Below are 21,914 nucleotides of genomic sequence, written 5' to 3' on the forward strand. Positions count from 1 at the left end.
ATGGAGGATAGAAAGTGTACTTTCTTTGCCAATTTCCTCTTCCATTGTTCTGACATCCCAGCCATTCTGCAAACCCAAAATGAACTCTACAATACAGTGAGAATTGTGGATAAAAAAATGGTCACAGCACTGATAACCAGACACAGTCGAATGAGATTCAAGCATTTCAAATTGGTGTATTCCATTTAGAGGAAGAGCAAAATTGAATTGTGCACCAGTGCCTGTTGCTTACAGAGAGGAGATTACACAGCATAAAGAGCAATAGCAGTTGATGTGGTGAGTACTGTTTCAACGGTTAATTTACCTCTCCAGAGGAAAATATTGTCAATCTTTTTCAATGTTTTAACATCGGTTGATTATAAATGACAATATTTTGAGATGCCCAAAAACCAGCCATACGCAGTGTGTTAGTCTTAGAATTTGATTCTTGCTTATGGAAAAGGCTATTCTTAAACTATTGGAATATTTTCCCCACCCTATTCTCAGATATCTGTTCATTGCCTGGCAGCTGTTTGTAGCAAGTTAGCATGACCTCATTCAACCTAGGTGAGAAAAGGTGCTCTGTCACACGTATTCCCAGTTCCTTTAAGTGATTGTGATGCAGTGGCTGGTCTTAAACATACTTGCACTACCACTCTTACTATGACATTTGCTGCAGTAGCGTTACTCCAAATGATCATATGGACATGATATGCAAGGCTGAATATAATAATTTATTAATAAAGTTGGCAAATATTTTTCTGAAGATCTGTGAAGATGACAGAAGGTGTAATAATTTCAAAAGGAGCACTGTCATCTTCCTGAACTTGCCTTTTAAAATGTAAAGCAGGCATGGGACTGATAGAAGGTAAGCACTCCTTCACAAAGAGCGATTTGTATGGTTGTGGAGACAACAATTCGGTGTCAATTAAATTGAAGTTAGATGCCAAGAGGGCAGACTGGACATTTTTTATATTCTATGGGAATGCACGATCTCTTGTATCTGTACCGATCTTCTGAATAAAAAAAAGACTGTCTTGCCTACACTAGGTGCACACTGGCTTACACAATTGCCTCAGTAATGGTGTCTATCTTCACACATTTTAATTAATCTTAATCATATGCTTAGGGCATCAGAGGGAAGAGAAGGGAGAAATGGTCAAGGACCATATTACTGAAAGATTTCCTGGCGCTGACATGACAGATGTTAAGAAGCTATTCCTGGATTTCAAATAGTATCAGTTACATCAACCAGGTCCTTTAACAACAGTCCAACTCCAAACTGCCTTACAGAATTTGAACAGAAAGCAAATTTGCACAGCATTCCTAAAGGTATCTGGAGCAAACCTTGCTACATCTTACAGTACGCCACCCCCAAATAATAACTTCACGCTATAACAAAAGCCTTTAAAGCAGGAAAAAAACTGGAAGGGAAACATTTCAATCCCCATTTATTTATGATAACATATCTCAGAAGCGATTATCTGAGAAGCTATTAAAATAATTTCAATCTGTGATTAATGTAGCAACTACAGAAATATGGGCAGCATGGTAGCACAATAGTTAGCACTGTTGCTTCACAGTGCCAGGGCCCCAGGTTAGATTCCCGGCTTGGGTTACTGTCTATGCGGAGTCTGCACGTTCTCCCAGTGTTTGCACGAGTTTACCCCACGTACTCCAGTTTCCCCCCACAAGTCCCGAAAGACGAGCTGTTAGGCGAGTTGGACATTCTGAATTCTCCCTCCGTGTACTCGAAAAGGCACGGGAATTTGGCGACTAGGGGATTTTCACAGTAACTTCATTGCAGTGTTAATGTAAGCCTACTTGTGATAATAAAGATTATTATTAGTTGCTTTAAGAATAGACCTTAGGGCAGCACAGTGGCGCAGTGGGTTAGCCCTGTTGCCTCACGGCGCCGAGGTCCTAGGTTCGATCCCAGCTCTGGGTCACTGTGTGGAGTTTGCACATTATCCCAGTGTCTGCATGGGTTCCGCCCCCACAACCAAAAAGATGTGCAGGCCAGGTGGATTGGCCATGCCAAATTGCCCCTTAATTGGAAAAAATGAATTGGGTACTCTAAATTAAACAAAAAAAAGGTCGAACTTATGGTTAATAATAGATAAAAAATGGTTTAAGAATTTAATTCAATAGAACTCTACAACTTGTTTCTTTGACAAATATAATAAAATTGTGACATGAAGAGCAATCACAACAAAATGATGCAAGAGGAATATTAGAATCCAATGAATGAAATCCTTGGCATGAGTCCACCTCAACCACACACAGCGTTGGAGACGTCGATGTGTCTTCCAAAAATAAACTCATTCATTGTCTGACGGTTATACTAAAAGGGAGAAAAAAATAATTTTGTCTGCTGGAAAATTTTCCAAGCTCCAGCCAATTTTGAGGAAATGGCCGACATTCTGTAGTGTCAGGAAGAGGAAGTTATAATGATGGTGCAGTTACCCATTGTAAAAATTCTCCCTTCATGAACCTACTCTCCTCAGGAGGTCTGACAGGGCTAAAGGAGGTTTGCATCTAGGTGCCATTCTGGAGGAATGGGATTCAACTGGGGAGATATTTGACCTGAAGACAACACGGGCATGTACATCATGTAATTTGTTGTCAATAATCAAGGAGTCCACTTGCACCCGTTTGATAACCCCAAACGCACATTTTGGGTACTGCTGAAATAATGGAGACATGCTGTCTAAGATTTTCTTCATGCACTCTTATCAGGACAGATGCAAGGTGGCAAAATCTCAATGCGAACAATGCATGAGACAAATCTCAGTGCGAACAATAATTTACATTGCATGAGAACAGGGCGTTGATTGACTGGCAAGCAGACTGATTGGCAGAAGCTTTGCCATGCAGAATGCACCAGGAAACAGTTAACTGCCAGGCTTTGTTTAAATTCAGGCCAGGACAAGTCGACTGATTGGCCAAGAAATCGCCATGCGAATACATCAGTGAACAGCTGTCCCAACCTTTTATTTAGTTAAAAAATGTGCAGTGCATGGACATGTTCTTTCTGTTTGCAAAGGATAGGACAAAGAGTGTGAATATATGCATTCAGTCAGATTTCAGTGTGAGAAAATTACACATGCTAGAAGCTACATCATATTAATGAAAAGCTTCGACAGCAGGCTTTTTTTCAGCAATACTCGATTTCTGAGTCAACTATTATTATCTGCTGTTATTATATGGCATTTCTGAGGTTGGTAATGCAATCGCTGTCAGGAAGGACATTGGAGTGCCTAAACACTGAACACCAGGGGTGGGATTCTGCGTGAATTGGCGGGGTGGGCAATTCCGGTGCGAAGGAGTGGCCTGAACCACTCCGGTGTCGGGTCGCCTCACAAGGTGTGGAATCCTCCGCACCTTCAAGGGCGGGGAAGGGGCTTGGCGCCACACCAACCGGTGCTGAAGGGCCTCCGTCGGCTGGCGGAAGTTGCCGCATGCGCGGAAGTGCCAGCGTGTACTGGTGTCATCCCAGCGCATGCACAGGTGGGGGTTCATCTCCGCGTCGGCCATCGCGGAGGACCACAGCAGCTGACGCGGAAAAATAGAGTGCCCCCACGGCACAGGCCCTCCCGCAGATCGGTGGGACTAAAACGGGTGGCCACTCGGCCCATCGTGGGGCAGAGAATCGCGGGGGGGGGCACCGATCGGCGCGGCGCGATTCTCCCCCCCCCCCGCCATATCCCCGGCGCCGGAGAATTCGGCAGCCGGCGGGGGCGGGATTCAAGCCACCCCCCCCCCCCCCCCCGGCGATTCTCCGAACCGGCGGGTGGTCGGAGAATCCCGCCCCAGATCATTAAACTGGTGTCCAAAATCATAGAATCCCTACAGTACAGGAGGCGGCCCATCGAGTCTGCCCTGACCCTCCGAAAGGGCACTCTACCTAGTCCCACTCCCCCACCCTCTCCCCCACGCTCTCCCCAAAGACCTGTAACCCCACCTAACCTGCATAGCTTTGGATTGTGGGAGGAAATCGGAGCACCCGGAGGAAACCCACACAGACAGGGGGAGAAAGTACAAACTCTCAGAGACAGTCACCCAAGGCCGGAATTGTACCTGGGTCCTTGGTGCTATGAGGTAGCAGTGCTAACCACTGTGGCACCCCAGTTAAAATGAATCACAATGAGCAAATTCACGATACTGAAACACCACAATTGATTTTGGTGCAGCTAATTGACTAAGCTGTGCAACGCTCCAAAAAAGAAAACAGACAGGCATTCACACAAGTGTGGGAATATGCCTGCAGACATACGTGCAGTTGCACTTTCAGACAGACACACATCTTGGAATAGGGCCCAACAAAATTATACTATATCATCCAAAAGAGAACTTTTACAGTGACAAGAGGTGTTGCTACTTGTGCTCACAACGAAGACACATGAATTCTGGATTCTATCCTAGGAATCCAGAATGTAATAGGTAGTGTTTTGACACCAACTGTTCTGAAGTTTCCCTAAAATATGTCAGCGTCCCTGCAGTATTTTATCAAGGTGGGACCGTGCGCACCGGCCTCCCACTTGGTAATCCGCAATGTATGGGGCTGCTGGTTCATAAGGGTGTGAGAAGAAATTAGTATTGTCCTGAGGTTAAGTACCAGCTACAAATTAGTTTAAGAGAAAATGGGGGCACAGGACATCAATAAATCACAGTTCAGCTCTTCATATTACCACAGCCATCATACTAGTTAGCAGTACAAATTTTCTGACCTAAAGTTTGCCAACTCTCAAGCAGCAGTTTCGAAGCATTTTTCGACATGAACACTCGCACAAAGCTAGCAGAGTGTTTTTTTGTTTAAACTCATTCTAGATTTCAGAAATTGCTTCATGAAGTTGCAAGGAGAAACACAGGCTGTTTGAAGTGATGATTAATACAATGCATCACCTGTCTGGCATTTAAACACCTCCTGAAGTCTATTGGCCCATGTTCTGAATTGAAGTCCGCTTCTAACTCCAATGTTTGAAGATGTCAGATGACATGAGCCACATAGTGGATCGAACTGCTCAACCGTATAGTTCTTTGTGGGACCTTTGCTCTTTGTAGTATATATATATATATATATATATATAAATGATTTGGAGGAAAATGTAACTGGTCTGATTAGTAAGTTTGCAGACGACACAAAGGTTGGTGGAATTGCGGATAGCGATGAGGACTGTCTGAGGATACAGCAGGATTTAGATTGTCTGGAGACTTGGGAGGAGAGATGGCAGATGGAGTTTAATCCGGACAAATGTGAGGTAATGCATTTTGGAAGGGCTAATGCAGGTAGGGAATATACAGTGAATGGTAGAACCCTCAAGAGTATTGAAAGTCAAAGAGATCTAGGAGTACAGGTCCACAGATCACTGAAAGGGGCTACACAGGTGGAGAAGGTAGTCAAGAAGGCATACGGCATGCTTGCCTTCATTGGCCGGGGCATTGAGTATAAGAATTGGCAAGTCATGTTGCAGCTGTATAGAACCTTAGTTAGGCCACACTTGGAGTATAGTGTTCAATTCTGGTCGCCACACTACCAGAAGGATGTGGAGGCTTTAGAGAGGGTGCAGAAGAGATTTACCAGAATGTTGCCTGGTATGGAGGGCATAAGCTATGAGGAGCGATTGAATAAACTCGGTTTGTTCTCACTGGAACGAAGGAGGTTGAGGGGCGACCTGATAGAGGTATACAAAATTATGAGGGGCATAGACAAAGTGGATAGTCAGAGGCTTTTCCCCAGGGTAGAGGGGTCAATTACTAGGGGGCATAGGTTTAAGGTGAGAGGGGCAAGGTTTAGAGTGGATGTACGAGGCACGTTTTTTTACGCAGAGGGTAGTGGGTACCTGGAACTCGCTACCGGAGGAGGTAGTGGAAGCAGGGACGATAGGGACATTTAAGGGGCATCTTGACAAATATATGAATAGGATGGGAATAGAAGGATACGGACCCAGGAAGTGTAGAAGATTGTAGTTTAGTCGGGCAGTATGGTCGGCACGGGCTTGGAGGGCCGAAGGGCCTGTTCCTGTGCTGTACATTTATTTGTTCTTTGTTGTTCTGAAATCAATCAATCTCCTGACATTTCAATCACGTAAAGGTTCTGAACAATATGCATTTTTTTTTTGCTACATGATAATAGTTTCTGAATATCTTGTGGCACAAAGTGCACATTTAGCATCTCTCAAGTCTCAGTAGGGAGAAGGCCAATTGCTGCTGACGATCATTCGTGTGCCCGTGATCAATAATCTGGAACTCAGTGGACTGCAGCAGTTGGTATCTGCCAAGGTGGTCTGACAGGAGCAAAGGTAGTGACCGAGCAAACGAAAAGCTGGTGTGTTCCCCCTCAGTTCATGGTCAATGAAAATATTGACTGCAGGTTTTACTGGATATCGGGAGGTATGTCAGATAATATCTCACCTTCCTACTACAACTGTAGCATCTGGCATGTAGCTCACAACAGAACAACATGCGGGAGCGACATGGTCAGCTATCCGCACGCTTTTGCATTTCTGCATTGCCTGGTTTATTTTTGTTAAACATTGAATTGGCTGCGAACAGCTAACGGCGCATTATAAAATAAGCCAATACAAAAGTCAAATAAAGATGGAAAAGCTACGTCATTCGGATCTGTATAAAAGAATCATTTCATTAGCTACTGCACACACCTTAAATGGTTCCCGAGCAAAACTGAAATATTGCTATTTGCTAAGGTTAGTTTGTAATGCCTCTCCGCCCCACACACAACCATTCTCCTGCATTCTCTCCTGACAGTTCCAGTTGACCAAGCCATCCACTAAACAAACCACTCCCGCGGGTGCTGCATTGACAGGGTTGACTGAGGCTGCACCTAACATACTGACCGTTTATTGGAAAACTTTACCATTTTTAAAAAATAGAATACTTTTAGGCACGAAAGGCGCCAGTCAAAAAAAAGAAACACTCCGCTCTTCATAAGTTAAAAATCAAGTTGTAAAATTAGAGAAGTACTTACTTGGTAGAATCATGATGGAGCCAGGTTCCTTCGGCATTAAATGCTCTTATTAAGCCAGCTTTACAAAGTTTGATTACAATGTCCGGTGTTCACTTGGTCCTGCCACAAGTGACAGCCCAGTCTCTCCGGACAATTGACAGTCACCTGTCTATGTCACCCCTTCTCAACAATCCAGATTGAGGCGCTATCTTCCGAAATTAACATTCAAATCAGCCTCACGATCCATCAGTTAAAAGTTTCTCCCCAACAGCACAGTCTCTCGCTACATCCATCTGCAACCAGACTGAAAATATCCACATACCAGGAAATCCAACCCCTAAATTGGAATGGGCTAATCCTTGGAATCAGTTTGAATTGGGTGGGGCTTGCCAGGCATTACTGCTACAAGTCAGCACAGAATGAAAAAAATGCTGAAGGCTGCATCTGTTTTAAAAAAAAACAGGTCGAGAAATCCGTCTTTGGAATTTTGCAAGATGACTGGAGATTGTGGTTTGATTCTTCGGTGACTTTGTGCTGTGCCTACTTTTCTTTTTCACTTTGCATGTACTGAGCATTACTCTCGCAGTATCAACAGGAAGGCAGGAATTTACAGGACTGCAATGTTCACTTCAGGCTATCAGCTGGTTATAATAATCTAGTTTATTGCGATTATTGAGTGACATAACAGGGTTGTACAGTAAACCACTAAAAATGGCAAACAGTTTTAGGAATATTAGGCAATAATAAGGTTTCATATTTTGTTCTTCAATTTAAAAACGCAAGCTTACATTGAAAATTGCAACAGACTTGTATTGTTTTCATCCCCGTGAAACTATACATGGCGTGTTATCCGGTTCTAATCTGGTGCTAATCTGGTGCCATCAACAAGCAAGCAACCCAAAACTGCCACTGAAATATGTTAGCCAGGAGGACTGTTCTATTCATAGACATGAAATTCTGACTCGCAAACCAATAAAGCGTCAAATCAGATCAATGGCCTGCCACTTGGTTGCACTTTGCTGAATTGCTGAGCACCTGAAAATGATTTGCATCAAAGCTAAAGTGCCATAACTACAGCCTTCGCCCCACAGTCAAAAATAAAATTAAATGGTACATAAAATGGGATAAATAAAATTCTCAGTTGTCTGATCTGCTGACTGACAAAGCAGAATGGTGCAAGGTTGTACCATACTTCTTCCTACAACTCCAAGGGCTAATGGCCTCATTTGCGTAGTACTATTCCAGAACGAATGATAATGTGTTTCAGCGAAATGGAAACATCTGTGTTTAGGTTCACTTATGCAAAATAAGAGCCTCTCTGGAGAACAGGTTCCATCTCATTCCCACTACAAATGGCCAACCTTACATTTACTAAAGTACAAAAATTAAGAGAACTCGCATGATTAACAGTTGTGATTTCCTGACAGATGACACAGCAGAGCAACTTTACAGCGTAGTTGTAGTTAGTTAAAACTAACAGAAAAAGTTAAAACAGCAGCTGACTAATTAAGGGGTTGTGAGCAGTGAAGTCACTTTCTAATAGCTCCTTGCCCATGATCACAGCTGTTTTTCCAATTCATTGTCTTTAACAGAAGAAGAATGAAGACATTTCTCAGTAGAACTGCATTTAAAAGTTTGAGCTGTCAAACAGCTTTAGAGATTAAATTGCTAACTCCACAACAGAGTGAGAGTCAATTTGAATATGACCTATCAATTTCAATGGAATATCTGATTGATGCTGAAGTGAACAAGAGCACTTCAGGACAAAGCGGATTTGATGTTCTCCTGAGAGAATGTTAGCCCTCAGTCTACTGAATGAACGATTGTTTCTGTCATTTAGGTTGACAGGTGCTGTGTCAAGGATTCGGGGAGTGGGGCAGGTGGTAACAAAAGAGGATGGCAGATGAATTGGAAGATAAACTGAATCTGCCAGGTTGTTTTACCTTTTCTGTATTTCTTCCTGTTTTCTGCCCCCAAAAGCCCCCCAAAATGGTTATTGGAACAGCTGCAGATGACTATTAAGACCGGCTAATTCTTTGTTTGTAAGCTTACAAAAAGGATAATGTGGCTGTAGCAATTTTCTGTTTTTAAATTATTTAATGGGGAGTGGATGCCACTGGCACGGCCAGTATTTGTTCCACCTCAAATGCTGGCCTAGACAGCGATGCCCACATCCCATGAACAAAGTAAATACTAGGGGGGAGTTAAGGCACTCCTGCATAAGAGTTTAAGTTGTTGTTGGTGATGATGTATTATTTTAATTGGCCAGTGTTGGTGTGAGAAAGCCTATTGCAGAATGCTGGCTCCACTAGGAATCAAAAGCCATTACTTCTTTAAAATAAATTTAGAGTACCCAATTTTTTTTTCCAATTACGGGGCAATTTAGCTTAGCCAATCTATCTAACCTGCACATCTTTGAGTTTGGGGGGGGGGGGGGGGGGGGGTGGTGAAACGCACGCAGACACAGGGAGAATGTGCAAACTTCACACGGACAGTGACCCAGCGCCAGGATTCAAACCCGGGTCCGCAGCACCGTAGTCCCAGTGCTATCCACATGCCACCCGAATCAAAGCCATTATGCTTGGGTTTGCTGCTCACCCACATTTTTAACCAACTGAGCAGCACATGTCATGGGGCACTTTAAATTGATGAGTTTGAGGGCATTTAAAAATTAACCATTATTGTGGGTCTGGAGTTACATGTAGGCTAGGCCAGGAAAGGATGGCAGATTTCCTTCTCTAGAGGGCATTAGTGGGCCAGATGTTTTTTTTTTTTTACAACAACTGAATGGTTTCATGGTCACCTTTAGACTTTTGATTCCAGATTACTTTTTTTATTGATTTAAAACTCCATCCATCTGCCGTGGTGGGATTCGAACCTGGTCCCGCAGAGCATTACCCTGGGTATCTGGATTACTCGTCCAGTGACAATACCACTGCATTACCGCCTTCCCTTAATCATCCTTCCTAATGAAACATCAAAAATGTAAAGGTTTAAACCTAACCAAAAGTTCATCTAAATACAATGTACACAGACAATGTAAACTGCATTTAAAACTTGATTAAAGTTTACTCTGCTTTTCAATATCAACATTCAGAAGCTCAACAATTGAATGCTTTGCTCCTAATCTATAAATCAATCTTGCAAAATCCAGAAATGACTAATTGGCAAATTGGGCTGCAAGAATTTGTTGCTCTGTTTAATTTCTTTAAGTTTTACACTCTCCAGAGCAAGCTTAACATTCTGGACTGGTATCCGAGCAGCTAACGTGCTGTTAGAATGCTGGTAGAGGCACAAGCACCGACTGCTCAACTTCCTGTTGGTAAGACCAAGATTGCATAGACTTAAGGAACAAAAACACTGAAGTAATTTGCTTTCTACGGTCCCTAGTTCTCGTCTTTCCAGCAAGTATTCTCTACATCGCTGTTCCTCTACCCATTTTGATGCTATTTCCTAAGGGATGCGTGGCCTCCTTATTCTTTTCAAATAGATGCGAGGTTATATATTCGGAAGTTCATTTCACCTGAAGGACAGACCTGCAATTGTGAAATGAACTATTTTTGGTTAATTCAATGTATAAAGTCTGGAATTCTTTTGATGAAATGAGTAGTAGTGTGCAGATAAATTCAGTGACATAGTCAATTAACCAATTAATTATATTTAGCAGATCGATTAATATAAATTGGGGAGAGATGGGAGATTCTGGAGTTACAGCAGAACTGGGCTTCCTGCTTGATTCTGGCACATGGCGACATTTCTAGTCTAAACCCTTCCAGAATTATTTACTTTATTTCTGGTTGTCTTTGTAGTTTGTTTACAAAGAACAATACAGCACAGGAACAAGCCCTACGGCCCTCCAAGTCAGTCATGATACCGACCTTTGCCAAAACCCTCAGCACCTTGTGCCATATTCCTCCATACCCATCCTAGCCATGAGCTTGTCAAGATGCCTTTTGAATGCCGTTAATGTATCTGCTTCCACAACCTCCCCTGGCAATGCACTCCAGGCACTCACCAACCTCAGCATTAAAAAAAACTACCTCGCACATCTCCTCTCAACTTTGCCACACTGATCTTAAACCTATGCCCCCCGGAGACAGTCTCCTCCACCCTGGGAAGAGTGCCTGCCCATCCACTCTATCCAAGCCCCTCAATCTTGTAGACCTCTATCACCCCTCAACCTCCGTCTTTCTAATGAAAACAGTGAGTCTATTCAGCCTCTCCACATAGCTAACACCCTCCAGACCAGGCAACATCCTGGTAAACCTCTTCTGCACCCTCTCCAAAGCCTCCACGTCAGTGGTGACCAGAATTGTGCGCAATATTCCAAGTGCGGCCTTACCAAGGTTCTATACAACTGCAGCATGACTTGCCAGTTTTTATACTTGATGCCCCTTCCAATGACAGCAAGCATTCTGTATGATTTCCAGACTACCTTGTCTACTTGTGTTGCCACCTTCAAAGATCTGACTTTCTATATTGCTAAGAGTTTTGCCATTTATGTATATTTCCCCTCTATGTTAGATGTAACAAAATGCATTACCTCACATTTGTCCGGATTAAACTCAATTTGCCATTTCTTTGCCCAAGTCTCCAACCTATGTCCTGTTGTATCCTCTACACTATCTGTCACTCCACCAACCTTGGTGTAATCCGCGAACTTAATCAGACCAGCTACATTTTCCTCCAAATTGTTAGTGTATACTACAAACAACAGAGGTCCCAGCACCGATCCTTGTGGAACACCACTGTTTACAACCTTCCATTCACCCTAAAAACACCCTTCTACTGCTACCCTTTGCCTTCTGTGACCGAGCTAGTTCTGTATCCATCTTACCACCTCCCCTCTGATCCAGTGTGATTTCACTTTTTGTACCAGTTTTCCATGAGGCACCTTGTCAAAGACTTTACTGAAGTCCATGTAAACAACATCCACTGCCCTCCCCTCAATCATCTTTGTCACATCCTCAAAAACTCGATCAAGTCAGTGAGACACAACCTCCCCTTCACAAAACCATACTGTCTATCGCTAATGAGTCCATTTGTTCGCAAATGGGAATGAATTCAGTCCCTGAAAATTCTCTCAATTTAGCTACTACAGGCGTGATGTACTCCAGCCTATGTTTCCTGGATTATCCTTTCTATCTTTCTTAAACAGCGGTACCACATTAGCTATTCTCCAGTCCTCTAGGATCTCACCTGTACCAATGAGGATACAAAGATGTCAGTCAAGGCCCCAGCAATTTCCTCCCTTGCTTCCCTCTGTATTCTGGGGTAAATCTCATCCTGCCCAGGAGATTATCTAACTTAATTTATTTTAAGATACCCAATACCTCCTCCCTTTCGATGTCAACATGATGCAGACTGTCCACACCCTACCCAAGAATCATCTTCCACAAAGTCCCTTTCTTTGGTGAACACTGATGCAAAGTACTCATTTAGTAATAATAATAATTTTTCAAAAAATTAAAAAATAATAATAAAAATAACAACAACAACGAAAAGCCCCTCGTCACCACATTCCGGTGCTTATTTCGGGGAGGCCGGTATGGGAATTGAACCCGCGCTGCTGGCATTGTTCTGCATTGCAAGCCAGCTATTTAGCACACTCTGCTAAAGTACCTCGCCCATTTGCTGTGGCTTAACACAAGGAAAGTGGTCCAATCCTTTCCCTTGCCATCCTCTTTCTTTTTACATATGAATAAAATGCTTTGGGATTCACCTTAATCCTACTTGCCAAGGACTTTTCATTACCCCTCTTAGTCCTCCTAATTTCCTGCTTCAGTACCTTCCTACTTTCTTTATACATAAGGTTTTCGACTGTCCCCACCCTTCTAGACCATACAAAAGCCTCCTTTTTCTTTTTGATGAGGTTCAAAATATCTCTCGTTATCTAAGGCTCCCTAAACTTCCCATACTTATCCTTCATTCTCTCAGGGACGTGACTTTCCTGAATCCTAATCAACTGTCGCTTGAAAGACTCCCACATGTCTGATGTTGATTTACCATCCAACATCTGCACCCAATCTAAATTCTTCAATTCCGGTCTAATGTTATCGTAATTTGCCTTTCCCAAGTTTAGCACCTTAACGCAAGATTTACCTTCATCCCTATCCAAAAGTACCCGAAAACTTATGGAACGTGGTCACTACTCCCAAAATGTTCCCCTACTGAAACCTCAACCACCTGTCCAGACTCATTCCCAAATACCAGGTTCAGTACTGCCCCTTCCCTAGTTGGACTATCTACATATTGCATCCAGAAGCCTTCCTGTATACACTTTCCAAACTCTCCCTCATACAAGCCCCTAGCACGAAGCGAGTCCCAGTCAATATAAGGGAAATTAAAATCCCCTACCACAACAACCCTGTTATTTTTGCACCTATCCAAAATCTCTACCTATCTGCTCCTCTATCTCGCTGGCAGTTGGGGGGCCTGTAATAAACCCCCAACATTTGTGTTTTCCCCCTTCCTGTTCCTGAGCTCTACCCAGATTGCCTCAATTGTTACGAGCCCTCCGAGGTGTCCTGCTGAGATAGAGATAGTGTCCTCTTTCCTGAAGCATCTATATCCTCCAATGTTCAGCTGCCAATCCTGCCCTTCCTTTAACCACGTTTCTGTGATAGCCACGACATAATAATTCCAAGTACTAATAAGTGCTCCAAGTTCATCTGCCTGATCCGCTATACTTCTGGCATTGAAACAAATACACTTCAAGCCACTGCATTTAAGCAGACACGGTGATGTTGTTCTCTTGTTTTTGTTCTCTATTTTCCCCTTCAGTTATTACACCTTCTAAACTGGTGCTCTGGCGCCTACCCCCTTAAACACTAGTTTAAATCCTCCCAACAATAATGAAATATAATTAATAATGAAGAGTTTTACTATGGATGAGGAACAAGTCAAAACCGCTATCCAGGATATCTTGGATGATGACTAAATAAATTAGCTGGGAATATTTCCAATCTGCCTACGCAGAAAAATCCAATAAGACACACAAATATTTTCTTACAAGCAATCGGCACAAAGATCTATTCTCAACCAGTCTAAAAATGCCTACTTGTCGGTCTTCTTGTTACTATATTATTAGTTTATTTTGGCAAGAAAATAGATGTCTGTTCTAGAAAGGATAATTTTAACCAACTTGTAATTCCCCTGCTGAATTACCCATAGGGCTCTTCTACTTGGAAAACAATGACATCAACTCATCCGTTTAATTATTATACACTGCCAATATTATTTCCATGCAATCAAGTGTTAATTGTTTCTTTTGCAGTGATTTTGTGACAGCTGTCATCAATCTTTCAGTGAATAGCAACAAAGTGAACTTGGATTTAAATAAAGCTGACACACAAAAGGTCAAATCTTGCATTAAATAATAAACACTTTGCAGTGAATTCAAAGGTTCATTTAACAGTATCAATGTATTCCGCTCAAGTCTACTACTGTCTAAAATCAATCCTGGGTACCAATTAGTTCAACGGCACAGTTTACCACAGTCGTCTCTCTCAAGTCCTCACTAGACCACTTACAGCCTTCTTTGAAATACTGAAGGGCTGGGACTCAGTGTTAGTTGTCAAATGAGAACCAGAATTGAATGCATCTCCAAAGGAAGGGGGTAAGGTGGGGGTGGAGAAAAAGAATGGGAGAAGGGATTCTGCACGTGTTACTGATCAGAATTTAATTTCTATAGCTCACAATTACAATCAATACTAAAGCTATTTTAATATGCAACAATAAAGAATTCTCGGGGAAATGATTGGCCGGGGTTCCATGACTCCAGCAGGAAGTACACATTATCTAGGTGTTGGATCCAGACAGACTCAGTCTTGGCTGGTTAACAGGAAACACAATATTCCAATTAACGGGAAGAACTAGTACAATTTTGGCGAGGGGAGTAGGCAGTTTTGCTTCGGTGTTGGAAGTAGATTTAAATTTAGCCCTAGCTTGGTTCCCAAATTTTAGTCATAATTTAGCTTTGGAAAAATCTACTTGAAGCAAAGAGTGGCCTTGGGTTTTCATATTATTAATCTACTCTTCAGAAAATTCTGTTGCACATCTTACACTCAAACCACAACTATTGAGAAAAAAGGAACAAATGCATGAACAGTAACCAAGAATTTATTTCATTACTCAACATTTGTTGCAAAATTGTGAACCACGGACCCACTGTCCACTGTTGTTCCAATCCTAAAAATACTAATTTGGTTCCCAATGTTGGGCGCGATTGAATGTCCTCGTCGCGACCGAATCAGTCAAGCGAGGCAGTCAAGAGGCCTTTCGAGTATTGCGACGCATGGTTGCACGGTAGCACAGTGGCTTCATAGCTCCAGGGTCCCAGGTTCGATTCCCGGCTTGGGTTACTGTCTGTGCAGAGGTTGCACTCTGTCTCCCAGTGTCTGCGTGGGTTTCCTCCGGTTTCCTCCCACAGTCCAAAACGTGCAGATTAGGTGGATTGGCCATGATAAATTGCCCTTGAGTGTCCAAAAAGGTTGGGTGGGGTTACTGGGTTATGGGGATAGCGTGGAGGTTTGGGTTTATGTAGGCTACTCTTTCCAAGGGCCGGTGTATACTCGATGGGTTGAATGGCCTCCTTCTGCACTGTAAATGTTATGATTCTATGACACGTCGTGATCTGCATCTCTTCATTGCTGGGTGAGATCGAGACTAACATATTGTGAGTGTAGCCATGTAAAATGGCTGCGTTCCGATTAATCTGGCCAAAACCCAGTTTAAAATGGCTAACCCGAAAGACTGCTGGGAAAAGCAGCCATGAAGACACAAGCAGGCAGCTGCAGACAGGTTTGCATATTCAGCTCTGGGAACGTAGCCCAGATCGATACTCAGGGCTATCAACAGCCCATCAACCCAGGTATCCGCAGTTGCATTCAGGACTGTTTACACCTAATCTACTCAGACATCCACAGTTAAATCGGCTATCCCCGGGAACAATTGCAACATATTAGCAATTGGAATACCGGGCCAGACCTGTCAGCGCCTGCAGTGGCCGAAACAAAGACAGGTGAGCGACCACTCCCCGATCGAGGAATCGCCTCACCATTGGACACATCGACCCCAGAGACTGGGGACAGAATCCAATCACTTGGGACTCAGGGTCAAGGGCCACCCCGGGAGGCGGGAAGCCCCTGGGCCCTATAAAAGTAAAGGTCCAAGTTCAGAGCTCTCTCTCTCTCATCTTCGCCTGCTCGAGACCTTCGCAAGACCATCCACCGGCAAGTGTAAGTTTGAATCCAATGATCGCTATCCGGTAGAGACACCTAGCCACCGACCTGTAGCAGCCTTTTTGAATCCCGCGGGCCAGATTCGATTGGACAAGCCATTCGTTTCCCTGACCTGGTGGGCTCTTCCCAAGTTAAGTATTGGCCAGTAGTGATAGGTTTATTATATAAATAGTAGTATTAGGGTATTAATATTGCTTGTTTTATATAATAAATGACCGTTGTTTTAATCCTTACTGAGCGGTGTGCTGTGTTATTAATCATAACCTGAACTTGAAACACGTGGTGGTATCATAAAGATACCTGGCGACTCATGAGCAAAGGTGACCTAAACAGAGCAAATAGACTAAAGCTAGAAAGAGCAACATAATTGGCGACATCCTGACGGGACCCGACTTAGAAGTGGAAAACCACTCCGGGAGAACCCCAACATTTTGAATTAGAATCCAATCGGAAACAAAACAAAAAAATAAACCACCAGTGTTCAAGCGGTTCTGGGTAATAATTCACAATTCGGAAGTGTGTATATGCATGCGTAACTAACAGGGTTAGAAGGCAAAACGGATAGATTTTTTGTTGCGTCAAAACTATCGGTAGTCGGTATTTTGGAAATTAGCGCAAGCCGTACCCGCATCTACCACACCACCTTGGCCCCCTGTTCCAAATTCGAACGTAACGAGCAGATAAGAGAGAGCCATGCAGGCAATGCAAGCGATGCAGCGCCTCATGAACCCCGAAGATTTTGCTGTCGCACCAGTCAGTAGCGTAGGTGCGGGACAGTGTCCCGTTAGGGAAGTGGAAATCCCCAAAATTCTGCAGGGCAAAGGATGGCCCGTGTGGAAGGATTTCTGCAATAACGACGACTCAAGTCCTGGAAGTATAGGGCATATTTGGTGGGAGAACCCGAGTGAGATTCACAGAAAGAGTTTAGCAAAAGCGCGCAAGCCGATGGCAATTGTGTCCTGTCTGGCACAATTGCGAGGCACAGAGGAGGTCGTCAGGACGCTCCGCAAGGAAATAGAAGGCATACATCGGATAAGTAAAACCGATATATGCAAAATTGAGAAAGAGAATTGAAAGGGAAATTAGCAGCAAAAGACGAAGAGGTGGCTGACGCCAAATGGGGTCACCAATCTTTTCTGGCGCACTTGAGTAGTTTCCAGTCACAGTATGAGAAGGCTTATCAGGACCTGCAGCATGCAGTCCTGGTAAAGAAAGAAACAGAAAACCAGTTAGAGAAGCTCCAGAAACAATGCAGTGATCTCAAGGCAGCCTTGAGAGTGCTCCACGCCACAACAACGGAACAAAGGCAGAGTACTTTAGACCATGCAAAGTGCCGAAAGCAGGTTGCAGACTTGAAAGCACTGCTTTCTGTCCAAAAGGGATTTCAAGAAACCTTTGGGGAAAGTTTAGAACAGGAAGACGGCCCTGATTGGGAAAAATTGCAAGAGACAGCGCAGAGATATGTTCAGGGAGCATGTGCACAGGGAAAACCCCAAAGGAGGAAAGTATCCCCACCCCCCACACAACAGATAATACAGGCTCCCATGAACCCTGTAACAACCCACCGCACAGCCACAGCAGACGAGGTGGTGGTCTTATATTCCACCCCCCTCACAGTGACCCAATTACAGGACGCGTGTGCCAAAATCTCACCGTTCCTCCCCGCTTCAGACCCACACCATTTCTTTGCCACCGTCAAACACCAGGCGACCATGTACGGCCTGGATGAGAAAGAGCAGGTAAAGCTCACGGTCCTCACCTTAGACCCATCGGTCGCAGCAGTCCTTCCCGACCCACAGAATGTAGGAGGAGGCACCCTTGCAGAAATGCATACCGCGATCCTGGATGCGATCGGGTACAACCGGGGCGACCCCGTAGACGGTCTGAATAAATGCAGACAGAAAAAGTCTGAACACTCCAGAGTTCGCAGGACGCTTGTGGATTCATTTTGAAGCAGTTTTCGGCAACGTAGATCGCGCCCATTTGTCCGCAGACAATATGGCCAAGTGGACCCGCACCCTTATCTCCCATGCCACGGAAGCAGGACAGAATGCCTGTAGCAATTATGACCCCTCGGAGGTGGCTCATAATGAGAAGTGGGTGGTCAAGAGATTGTCCCGCGTTTGGGAACAAGCGGCTCACGGTAAATCAGCAGCTAGAACACCTGAGGAAAACCAAGCCGCCGCAGATGTGCAGGCGGTAAGAACCACTCTTCACAACCCCGCCTGGGTAAACGAGGGAAAGAACAAACCCCAGCCAAACCGCAAGAGTGCTACAATTGCGGCCAATTGGGACATTTTGCGAGAGAATGCAATGGCCCTAAGAAACCACAGAGTGCCCAACCGACAGGCACTCTCGATAAGGAAAAGGCAGAGCCCGTAGCGACCGAGAACTGAGGTGTCCACATGATGACTACAGTTTTGTCCGTTCTTTAGTCGCTCAGGCAGTGGAGAAACGGCGTGAGGCCCCTCCTCCCCCCCATTGGTCAAAAACGCTCGGGTAGGGAAGATACGGTATTGGTAGCCGTCCTGCCCGGGGACTCCACCCAAATCGTACCCGTCGCGGCCCACACGCACCTCATTCAAACTTTTCTTTCAAAAACAGTTTTATTTTATTTAGGCAACCTTTGGGTTGCTGCCACATGCTATTTACATCCCAGAGCATTTGGATGATAAAGTTAGCACTGGTCCACCATTGGGAAGTGTGCCGTGTCCAAACATTTGTTTTGAAAAAAAAAAGGGGGGGGGGGGGGGGAAAGTCACATACTGTGATCAATTATAAGGGTTTAATTGGCCCCAAGAAGGACACACTAACACACCAGATATTAAACTGAAGTATTTACACACACTACGCTCGTCTTACAGAACTCCAGAAGCTCCAAGTCCAGAGAAAACCAGTAAACAGCAAAAGGAAAAGAAAGAAGACAGCCATGAGGACTCCTTTCATCGTGCTCAACACTCTTTTGATGGACTTTTGGGTGCGCGGGAACACGGACCCCATCACTCTAATCCCCTTTACTGTTAACACTTCACTGAATAATAAAACAAACACTGGCGGTTTTTCCTGTAAATAAAAAGAGAATGTATGGAAATGTATGATCCTGAGCTTGACTGCCAAGCCAGGAAAGAATATATTAAATGTTGTAATTGTTATTGTATGTTTAGAGAGATAGGATTGTATAATACTTGAAGAATTGTTTAGGTAAAATTAGAGGTTCCCAGTTTATTTTTTTTCCAGACACATGCCCCTGCCTGACATTGTGCCCTCAAGAATTGTTTAGGTAAATTTTTGTGCATAGCTAGGGTCAGAGTAGTGGCCATGTGGGAGGTGCCCCCCCAGTCGGGAAACGAAGAGGACAACATTTATGTGATCCTTCACGCTTCGCGTTAGGATCACAAGGCGGGAATGTAGCCATGTAAAATGGCTGCATCCGATTAATCTGGCCAAAACCCAGTTTAAAATGGCTAACCCAAAAGACTGCTGGGAAAAGCAGCCAAGAAGACACAAGCAGGCAGCTGCAGACAGGTTTGCATATTCAGCTCTGGGAATGTAGCCCAGATCGATACTCAGGGCTATCAACAGCCCATCAACCCAGGTATCCGCAGTTGCATTCAGGACTGTTTACACCTAATCTACTCAGACATCCACAGTTAAATCGGCTATCCCCAGGAACAATTGCAACATATTAGCAATTGAATACCGGGCCAGACCTGTCGGCGCCTGCAGTGGCTGAAACAAAGACAGGTGAGCGACCACCCCCGATCGAGGAATCACCTCACCATTGGACACATTGACCCCAGAGACTGGGGACAGAATCCAATCACTTGGGACTCAGGGTCAAGGGCCGCCCCGGGAGGCGGGAAGCCCCTGGGCCCTATAAAAGTAAAGGTCCAAGTTCAGAGCTCTCTCTCTCCCTCATCTTCGCCTACTCGAGACCTTCGCAAGACCAGCCACCGGCAAGTGTAAGTTTGAATCCAACGATCACTATCCGGTAGAGTCACCAAGCCACCGGCCTGTAGCAGCCTTTTTGAATCCCGCGGGCCAGATTTGATTGGACAAGCCATTTGTTTCCCTGACCTGGTGGGCTCTTCCCAAGTTAAGTATTGGCCAGTAGTGATAGGTTTATTATATAAATAGTAGTATTAGGGTATTAATATTGCTTGTTTTATATAATAAATGACCGTTGTTTTAATCCTTACTGAGCGGTGTGCTGTGTTATTAATCATAACCTGAACTTGAAACACGTGGCGGTATCATAAAGATACCTGGCGACTCATGAGCAAAGGTGACCTAAACAGAGCAAATAGAATAAAGCTAGAAAGAGCAACATGAGCCATTAGGTTCATTTAAAAGTCAGCATCCGATGCACCCGAGAATGAGCACCTTAACTTGGGAGACCTCGCCATGGCAGTTTAGCACAGGTCCACATAAGCATGGACCAGGCATAACGGTTCCTAGCGGATCTCCCAGGCCGGGGTGGTTGAGCTCTGGGCAGGATGGTACCCTGACACTGTTGCCACCTGGGCAGGGATCAGGCATGGAGATGCCCTGTCCTTATGAGATTAAGGGGCAAGTGTAAGTTTGTGTAAGTGTAAGTGTAAGTGTAAAGGGGGGGGGGGGGAGCCCTCGAGGACCCCTAAGAGGCAAGTTGGGACACCAGGGAGGGGAAATCAAGGAATTGGGGGCAGCATTCGATCCCTTCCTGCATCGAGGATCTCGTCAGTGCAGTAGTAAGTGTGGTCTTGGCGAGGAGTTCCTTGCCAAGGTCAAAATAAAAGAGTGCCGTTTGATAGCAGGGCTGTTGTCAGTGCTGCAGGCGGCGAGAAACGCCCCACTATACAGGCCCAAACCAGGACTTTATTTGCCGTTAAATTGCGCCCGTCATCTCAAGTGTCCAAATTTTCATTTAATTTTAGCTGCATAAAAATCTGGATACAATTTTGATTTAGTTGATGAAAATACCCCAATATTTTTGCCACTTTGGATGCAGCAACATTGGGGATGGCAAGGCAGGATTTGGGGCTATCCAGTACAATCCATCAAAAATCCTTTCAGGTCTGAGCCATGTCCATACCTGAAAATCCAGGCTCGTGTATTAATAGCTTAACATCTGATTTATAGCAACATGCAAGAGAAAAATTGGTTCTTCAATATTAAAGAAAATCACAAAGTCCTACTTTATACAGCAAGTGTTAAGGTTCTAAACTTATAATTAACCCCAGCTCCTTCCTCCAAGTTTCCTGTAACTGAAGCACAATTATAACTGAACTGTAAAGGAAACAAATGGCGCTTTTTACTATTAATAAAATACTTGGGAAATATACTTTTTCCCCTTCCTCTCAATCAAATTTAAATGACAGACTCAGTCAAATTTTACGTAGTTAACTGTTAATGCCATCTCGGTTAAAAGGCCATCATTAGTTTCATAAGTTCAACTCCATTTTTAATTTTCATTAATTTTGTCAGAAAATGAAAAAGTGAAGGATACTAGAAACATAGAAACTTAGAAACTAGAGTAGCCATTCGGCCCTGGAGTCTGCTTCATCATTCAATACGATCATGGCTGATCCTCTCTTTTTTTTCAAATTTAAAGTGCCCAATTCTTTTTATTTCCAATTAAGGGCAATTTAGTATGGCCAATCCACCTAACCTGCACAGCTGAGTTGTGGGGGTGAGATCCACGCAGACACAGGGAGAATGTGCAAACTCCACAGACAGTGACCCGG

At 44.1% G+C, this 21,914-nt stretch overlaps 1 protein-coding gene and 1 long non-coding RNA gene across 8 annotated transcripts in view; one reads left to right on the plus strand and one right to left on the minus strand.

The window, feature by feature from the left end:
• The window catches only part of LOC140391939 (stAR-related lipid transfer protein 13-like), a 938,750-nt gene that overhangs the window by 93,138 nt on the left and 823,698 nt on the right, over positions 1-21,914 (minus strand). The window contains exon 1 of one of the 7 annotated variants that reach the window (XM_072477011.1): positions 6,968-7,251. The exons of 5 other annotated variants lie outside the window; for them this stretch is intronic. In XM_072477011.1, the coding sequence (XP_072333112.1) occupies positions 6,968-7,004 (37 nt within the window). In that variant the 5' untranslated portion in view covers positions 7,005-7,251. Of the gene's footprint in view, positions 1-6,967; positions 7,252-21,914 lie in introns of those variants that run through there. One more of the 7 variants, XM_072477012.1, reaches the window with a different exon arrangement.
• Positions 131-20,386, plus strand: LOC140391942 (uncharacterized). The gene is made up of 2 exons (XR_011935217.1): positions 131-276; positions 19,053-20,386. It is a non-coding gene; the product is annotated as an uncharacterized lncRNA (long non-coding RNA).

The sequence above is a fragment of the Scyliorhinus torazame genome, chromosome 15 (assembly GCF_047496885.1).
Source record: "Scyliorhinus torazame isolate Kashiwa2021f chromosome 15, sScyTor2.1, whole genome shotgun sequence".
NCBI classification, from domain to species: domain Eukaryota; kingdom Metazoa; phylum Chordata; class Chondrichthyes; order Carcharhiniformes; family Scyliorhinidae; genus Scyliorhinus; species Scyliorhinus torazame.